The sequence below is a fragment of the Corvus brachyrhynchos genome, unplaced genomic scaffold (genome assembly GCF_000691975.1).
Source record: "Corvus brachyrhynchos isolate BGI_N302 unplaced genomic scaffold, ASM69197v1 scaffold59, whole genome shotgun sequence".
Classification (NCBI taxonomy): Eukaryota; Metazoa; Chordata; class Aves; order Passeriformes; family Corvidae; genus Corvus; species Corvus brachyrhynchos.
In genome coordinates, this window is record NW_008246054.1 from 4,898,926 (window position 1) to 4,907,697 (window position 8,772).

General features: G+C 45.2%; 1 protein-coding gene across 6 annotated transcripts in view; it reads right to left on the reverse strand.

Moving 5' to 3' along the window:
• Positions 1-8,772, reverse strand: part of ABL1 (ABL proto-oncogene 1, non-receptor tyrosine kinase) — a 78,906-nt gene that overhangs the window by 23,410 nt on the left and 46,724 nt on the right. The window contains exon 1 of one of the 6 annotated variants that reach the window (XM_017745582.1): positions 1,866-1,911. The exons of the other annotated variants lie outside the window; for them this stretch is intronic. Within the exon in view, the coding sequence (XP_017601071.1) occupies positions 1,866-1,896 (31 nt within the window). The 5' untranslated portion in view covers positions 1,897-1,911. Of the gene's footprint in view, positions 1-1,865; positions 1,912-8,772 lie in introns of those variants that run through there. 6 annotated transcript variants of the gene reach the window in all.

Consider the following 8,772-nt stretch of genomic DNA (forward strand, 5'->3'; position numbering starts at 1 on the left):
CTGGCCAACCCACGCACTCTGACTTTCTAAGTTGCATTGTTTCATGACACGTGTGCTCCTCGTGCGTCAGAGGAGAGATATGGACAGTGCCTTAATGCAGATCTCCTGCCACATAGGCAGGATGCTCTAGTTCCAGAGCTGTCCCCAGCCTTGCCAGAGCCCCCAGCTCCTGCCTCCCAGGACATGCAGGAGAAGGAAAGCCCCTCTCCATCCCTCCAGTCAATGCAGCTCACGTAGGCTGTTTGCTGCCTGTAAATCCTTTGGCTCACACCTAACTGCTGGAATGGTTAGATTTGAAAACAAACCCAGGACCTTTAAAAGGTAAATCCCTTAATTATCCTATAAATGAAATGGCCAGAATGTGCAGCAGATGGAGCCAAGCAGGGTGAGATTTGTAAGACATGGTATTTAAGAAGGAGTTAGGTCTTTCTGTTCTTCATAGTATTTTTAATCATTTCTCTTATTTGAGGACAAGGCAGTGTCTTTTTTGTTGCCCTCTCTCCTGCCCATCACTCTCAAACCAGAGCAGTGTTGAGCATACTTCTACATTTTTAAGAACCCTGAGATACCTCCAAAGACAGAGATTCCTGAAAACTGAGCTTTACAGGTGAGTAAAAACCAACCTCCAAGGTTTTTTGTATACTGGAGCACATTAGGCATGTAACATTCAGTAAGTATCAGGCAAGTCCAAATACATCAGGGAATTTTACTACAGTTGTTCCTGCAAGTCCTTCCCTTTGGAGCATGATTCTAGAGTTTGGAGCAGAAATGCTCCAGATACACGCCACCCCCAGATGTGCTAGCAGCACCATGCCTGACTGTGCTGGCACAGAGCCAGGACAATAAGTTGTGAAACTTGTATTTTGAAGGGTCATTCTCCATCTGGATGAGTTTGTTGAGTGAGGTCACAGTGTTGCACACAAACCATTGCGTCAGCACGGCTCTGGGGACAGGAAACACGGCACTGTCACACCAGCCCCTTGTGCCACAAACTGCCCTCCATTATACAGCATCAGCCCCCATCTGCTGAATCCCTCCACTCCCAACAGGGCCCTGGACAGAGAAATCCCATGCCAAGTGTTTCCTACACTGTCAGGTCACCTGGGAGCACAGTACTCTTTTTATACCTGCAATACTCAGTAGCACTGTGCTGCTATACAGATGCAATCCCATCAAAATATGGTTTTAATGCTACTGTTTGTTTGGCCTGGAAATCCAGTATAAGCTGTGCCAGTAAACCAGTGAAGAACTGATGCAAGTGACACCAGAAAAGGCATGGAAGTTTAGTGTGGATGTGTCCAAAGTTCCTAATGGGGAAATGCCAAAAAAAAAACGCCACCAACCCCCCCAAATTCAACCCTACAAATCCTAACAATACACATTATTTTCTAATATTATCTATTATCGTTGATAGTGAAAGTGCAAATAGTAGTGGTGGCCACTATTTACCCAAAGACAATCTGGCATCCTCAATGTGTTGGTCAGGTGACTACTGGTAAAGGCTCTCTGGGTGGTTATTTATGTACGTGAGTACTACTGTATTCTTTGGAAAATATATATGACAAATGTGAGCAAAATAGCAAATACAGACACTGCTGGGGCTGTTTTCCTAGCTAAACTGTAACTGTAGGGAGATATATTTCCATAGTGAATCAGGGCAGTTAAGTATTCCACTTTCTAAATGATTCCACAATCAGAAAAAGTTGTAGTGTGTTGGGTGGTTATTTTGAAGCACCTTCATCCTGGCTTCCTCTTCCTGTGTCCTGCAGAAGAATGTATTTTAATAGCCTGGGTTTCCCTCAAGAGTGACAATGAGAAAAGAAACAGAAAATCCACTTTCAGAAATTAAGCTATAATCATTTTACCATGAAAACGCTTTGATCCTGTCAAGCCCATTAAGCTCCCTTATCAAACACAGGGCACTGCAGTGACTGGAGATACTCCAAGGAGTTACACCATCAGTGAACACCTGGAACAAACAGACAGCAGAGCTGCAAGTGGCAGATACACAACCCCAGCAAGGAGCAATGCTGTGATGCTCTCCCCCAAATACAGGACAAACCAGCACTCGCTGCTCCGTGGGATGGACCGTAACCTCCGATAGAAAGGAAAGTGACTCCCACACAGGGCACTGATTCTACAGGAAGGCAGGAAATCCAAGGAAGGCTCCCCTCCAACTCCAGTGTGATTGCAGCCCAGCAGAGGATGGCTCAGGCACAGACAGGGATGGGGATGTGGGAGCAAAGCCAAGCACTCCACAAGAATCCCTCTCTCATGCCCAGGCTGCGGCGAGGCTGGGACTGACTCATTACACACGGATGCCAAGGTATGTGCTTCGATTCAGCTGTGAGACAACACCGTGCCAGCCGCCAACAACACCCACGAGCTGCGGTACAGGAGTCAGGGAAGGCTGGTTTTGCTCGATGACATTCCTACAGACACTGACTCAGTGGCAACACCTGCAAAACCAAGGACCGGCAAGAGCAAGGGCTGTTAAATACACAAATGACAACTTGCTAAGCTGGAAAACCACACCGGTCCTCCAGTGAAATCAGAGGATGCTTATACCCTCTGTCTCTCCCAGTCTGACCCTCCCGTGCAGCCACAGGTACCCCAACAGAGGTGCACACTGTGTGTGAACGTGCCATGCAGGAGAGCACGATGGGGAGATGCCAAACACAACTCTTGGGCTGAGTGGGGCTGGTTTTTCCAGAAGGCAGGAACCCCAAGTTAAGAACTGGGGTGGGGAAGGTGGTGAATGACGCTTGAGGAGTGTCCAGAAAGGGAGGACGAGGCCCTGAGTCAACACGGAGCAGAGCGTAAAGGAAAGAGCAGAATTGTGGTGACCCAAGTGTAGCAGAAGCTTGATAGACCGTGACAAAACACACTTTTAAAGGTCTGGGCCCCAAGAGGAGACTGTCAGCAGACTGAGGACACAAAACCATGAAGCGAGAGAAGCAGACAGGACATATCCATCTGGGAGCCACGTACAGCCGGCTGTCAGCAGCGTTTATCCCTCTGAGCGATTCTCCAGCAAATCTGCCCAGACATTCCAGTCCTTCAGAGCAGGAATTAGACATTGCTATTCCTACATATTGAGGGTCTTTTTCAACACGCAGCTTCTTCACCTCCTACTGCTGGTTTTAACTACAATTTTACAGCACTGCTGAGATCTTCAGTGGGCCAGATTCCTCCTAATAAATCAGCCTGGCTGCTGTACCTACAGGAGGCCATCCTGGCACGGCGATGGGGCAGGAAGCGAGCGTAATTCAATCTGTTATTGCTGAGCTGTCGTTCCTTCCACACATCCACTTTGTCTTGTGCTGCAACCCAGCAAGGCTGCAATTTATTACTCTGATCATGCCGTGCTCTGTATGACACCTGGGTTCCTGATAGGAGTCCTAAAGCGGCACTGTAATTCAGTTCTCCACTAACACCAACTAAATGATGACTCTTAATTAAAGCAGTGCGGAATTTGATATAAAACAACAGCAGCTTGTATTTTGAGGCATTAGCCATAAGAATGTCATCATTTCCCCCCCAAATTAAGTTTTTACTGGAAGGTATTTATGTTTATACACTAGAAGGTTTCGTAAGTGTAACTATCTCCTGCTCATTACTGTTCATACAAAGCCATGAATCATTGTTAGGAGCTGTGCGAGAAGTTCTCAGATATGAACAATTCTGGTCTAGATCAACGCAAGCAGATTTCCTTCACAACGTAAGGGAAGGGTTGGAAAACAGGCAGGAGTACAGAATTACACTCGGCTACTCCATAGCTGACTGTGAGGCAGTCCCGAGGGAATTGAGGAGACCTCCTGTCTCCCTACAAAACAAACATCCTGTGGGCTTACAAACTGTGCTGGCATTTTTTCCACAAGGTTTGTAGAGCAAGGGAGTGCAGAACACATCCAGTAATCTCTTTGGAAGCACAGCACATGCCACCTAAGCCTTCTCCTTCCTCTACAGTCCCTCTACTATTCTCTTCCCCCAGAAGAAATTATGATAAATGGCAAATAGCAATGCAGATTTAATACTTCCAAATGTTCCTGACTCTGAGCATATAGGATGGAGCAGCTGCCTCTCTGTTCCAGTATTTTTCCTTAGTGGCCCTCATGGATTCCCTATGACTGATGGAATATGGATTTAAAAATAAAATTAAAGAACCTGTAAACCCGATCTTTCCAAAAGAAGCAAGGTTTTGTGATTTATTTCAGATCCATCCCTTTTGTGAGATCAGGCTCAGCCTCTCCCATCACCCACTGCACAGCCCAGGCCACAGACCCTTCTGCAACAATGGCAATTGCTGGTTTTCCTGCTATTGGCTGACACTTGTAAAGTCCACCTTCTTAGAGCCAGCATGAGGATAAACACCACTTTTTAAACATTGAGTATTTATATATAGAGATTAAGTAGTGCAGAAACTGATCCAGCCTCTTCCAACCAACCCCATTCCCCTGAGTTGGGCCAGTCTCCCCAGCTGTGCTGCCCTTTTCCCCCTCCTGCAAGCGAGGCACCTTCCTCCTGCAGACAGGCTGTGCTCCCTCCACATGGACACCAGGATTTCCAGTGTTCCAAGTACCAAACACCAGACTGCTGAATGCCAGCGTGAGAGAACAAGGGCACTCATGGCTCCTGCTGGATTGTCCAGGCTCAAACAGACCCTCACAAGCCAACTGCAGTGTTGAATCTTGTCTGAGCACCCCTGGTGATGTGGCATCTCCCACTCCTCCAAATGATGATTCCATCATCTCAGAGGTTTTACTGTTGTTTTTTGTTTTGTTGGCTTGTTTGCAGGTTGTTTTGTTGGATTTTTCTGCAAGTTCACTCTTACACAGACCTGCAAGCTCTACCTGAGCTTATTCACTGAGTTTGTTCCATTTATAACCCCTTAGTGTTTCTCCACTTTCTCCAGCCAGCTAATCACAGTTGTAGATGGATGGATGGAATGGCAGAAATTTGAACTTTCTTCCTAGATCTGCCACTAAGATCTGCCTGACCTTAGACAATAACCTCTGGGAGAGGAAGGGAGAAGAGTAATCAGATTCAAGTGAACTTCAGTAACACGTCAGTATTTCTGACAACTTCACTTTTATAGCTTTTGGTTTTGTTTCCTTACTAAAGCAGCAGAAGTAGGGAAGTGTGTCCGATTCTAAGCCCTGGGCAGGGAAAGCACCAAGCAAGAATCATCAAGATTTACTGTTATATTCCCTTCTTTTACGAAGCAGCCCCACAGACTGCTCAGGGAAGACTGACATGACTGTGGATGATCTGTTTTAGGTCTGAAAACAGTTACAACTTTTCCTGTGAAATGATAATCCTTTCCTAACCACATCCCATGGGAAACCATGGCAAGCACCATCAGCCAGATTTTTTAGTAACGATGGAACAAATAAAAAACACTGGAACAAGCACAGAACTAAGAAGCCACTACGAAGCCAGAAATGTGTATAATAGCAAGAATTCTACTGAGTGGTGGTAGATGAGAGGCCATGAGGTGAGGAGCAGAAAACAGTCAAGGAAGAGAGGAAACAAACAGAAGGGAGGCAGCAACTCCAGGTTTATGCATTTTCTCTCCCTAACAGGGTGACCAAAGCCCTGCCTGCTGATCCCAGTGACACTGGGGCAGATGAGTTGCTGTGCTGCTGATTTAGGTCTGGCTTAATATGTGCCCAAATGCATTACAAAAATCCCTCTCCAGGAACAGGGAAATGGCTACAGGTTGCTGCTCCTCCCCAGGCTTGTGTACTCTAGCTGTAAGAAGACATGCTAAAAAAAATAAATTAAAAAAAAAGGAAAGCCAGTCTGACAGCTGGCAGGACAGGAGTCTTTTCAGTGAGAAAACAAAAGGACTTTACTAGTGTACCCAAAATGTTTTTTTTTTAAACTTCACAGAGAACACTGACAGGTTTTAAACAAAGCTTTTGCCTTTCAGTGATAGAGCCAAGCCCAAAAAGGCAGCAAGACTATTTCAGCCCCTATTTGGGACATGGACACGTTCTGTTTTCCTGATCAGATTGGCAGCAGTACTCGCTCTGCCTCTTCCCTTCTACTCTTTACCCTTTCTTGGTGTGAAGTGGGTGAGGAATTATTCACTTTGGCAAAGGCAGAAAGGAGAAGGCAGATGAGAGAAATTCAGATCTGTCACATTTTAAAATAATATTTACTAGTGGGAATAGAAATGAGGGCAAAGAAATGCCCAGCTCAAACACCCATATGAAAACTCAGTCATTGTAAGAAGCAGTTTGAACTTATTTTTGATCAACTTAAGAGAAGATTTCAGCCTTTTCAGGGAGCAAGACAGTCTGCCCTTGCACAGCAGCACATGGCTACGGGCCATAGCACCTGCCAGCCCTCCACACCACACACAGAGCATCTCCCAACAACCCTCGTTCCTGCAAACTAACAGAGCATAAAAGCCTTTCAGAAGGGACCACCATGAAAAGAAAAACCACATTTCTGATTACCTGGTCAAAGGACATGTACACCTACACATGTTCCTTACACCAAATCCAGACTCAGAACAGTAGTCTCAAAAAGTGTGTTTAAAAATACAACAAATAGACTTGATTTTGCTACATCCCATGCTATTCATCAATCAAGAATCAAGAACTGAATTGTTTTTGTTAACATATAAATACAAAAATAAGGAATTAAGTAAAATTTCAGCTATTCCCCTGGCTGCAACTGGTTTTCCAAGCACCTAATGGACCTTTCAGCCTTTAAGCCATTATGTTTAAGGTTTCCTGATCTATTATAGTAAAGAAACTTACAGCTTTCCATACAATTAAGATAACAACAGCAGAGTTAAATCCTCCAATGATATCACCACCATCTCATTAATTCTTTCAGAAGCTTCACAGAGGCTGAGTGATGTGCATGGAAATGAACTGGCCATCACAGGCTGTTCACAGGGATCCAGGAGCAATGATCTGGAGTTTCTGACCCTTGACACAACCCTGTCCCCTTCTCATGATCTGCCAAGCTTAAAATAACAAATCCGTATGTCAAAACTTGTTACATTCTTAAGGGCAACACAAGCAAATGGATTTCACTTGTGCTTTTGGAATTCAGAAGTTTGGGACAAGCCACCACCATTCTTTTGGAGGAGTCCTCAACAACGATTTCAACTTCATAGTAATATTTATAAGAAAGTGGCCCAAGAATACATTCAGCTTTAGAAAGGAGTAACAGAAAATCCTACTTTTTTAAACTTCTTTTTTCTCAGATGAGTATCTCACCCTGCTCTCCAGGAGTTCACCAATCAGTTATGGGGGTTCTGGGCTCTCTATGACCTGACTGCCACATTAAATTTGCAGTTGCCACATTTGTACACTTTTAACACCCACTCTGACACTGCCTTTGGGTTTGCCCCATGCTGAGCTGAGAAGTGAGACTGAGCTACTTCGAGAGATCGTTTAAAAGTGGTTTCAACGTGCATTTCCCATTCCATCATAAAGAAAAAAAATGCAACCACAGTCTCAGGGAAGCAAAAGGTGGAAATACTACAATATTAATTGTGTCCAACGTTCTTAACTCATACTGCCTATACGGCCAAGTCAAACCATGCTCTAATCCTATTATGCAACTGCATTGCAAATTGGGATGGGGGGGAGTGGTTGTAATGAACACAAAAGAGAAAACTTGCAAAAAGAGTCAGGGCAACACCCTTGTAACATCATCCTTTAACATTCATTTCTGCAGAGGGAAATGAGGCCCCAGATGCTCTGCCTGTTCTCCCAGGGCTGTGTTGAAAGATCCAGCAGCACAGACAGGAGGCCCAGAACAGCTTGGAGCTCCTTCTCAACACACAGCCTGAGCAATACCAGAGGCAGGGGACACAGACAGAGGTTTTGTACACTCAAAAGATCACAGAAGAATTCAGTCACATAAAAACATCAAAATTACTCATGCATCTGCCCACCATTTGGTTTCTGAAACTTTAAGTAAGCAGAAAAAGTCCTCTGGAAACTGTTCTTTGATTTTAGAGAACATAAAATTCCTCAGAGTCACTGAATGTATCCAATAAATACAGACTCTTGATCCAAAACTTCTTCAATGAGTTTGCCATGAGCAGCCATTTGTAGATTTTGAGATTCCTAACTTACTGAATTTCCGAGGGCCGTTTCTGCACTGAGTATTTGAGAGTCGAGCAACAGCAACTTGCGATAGGCCCCTGGAAATCAGCTGCTGCCTTTCGTGCCTCTGATTTGATGAGTTAGCACGGTCCTCCTGGCAGAAGGATTATTTTTACTGAAACAACATCCAGCAACACAAAAGGAGTTGAAGGAGCCCGGACCAGTGGGATGGACACAGCCCTGGGAATGCTGCAAAGGGGCTGAACAGAGGGACCACAACGCTGTTCCACAGGCAGGGTATGAAGCCACGTCAGGGTGAAGATCTTGCCTGAGGTCACGCCAAGCAAGACCTCAGCCCCAAGTCCCCCTGCCCAGCGCGGTGCCTCTGTCGCCCAGGCTTTCCATCCAAACCAGCTGAGCCCATATGTTTAACATCATAGCGTCTACAAGTAACCACGGGTGTGACTCAAAAATCACTTTTTAAAAGCAAACATGCAAGAAAATTTGGTTAAATAAATGCCTGTGGAAAGGACACTAAGAAGGGGGATATCCAAAATGGACCAAGGCACTACGTATTAACGCACGCTGAAAATATTTTACCGATGGACTCATCTAAATTTTCTTCTTGAGTATGGAGTTGGGTTTTTTCACGTCCAAAATAAGGACGATTCCCCCACCCCCCCCCCCCCCAGGA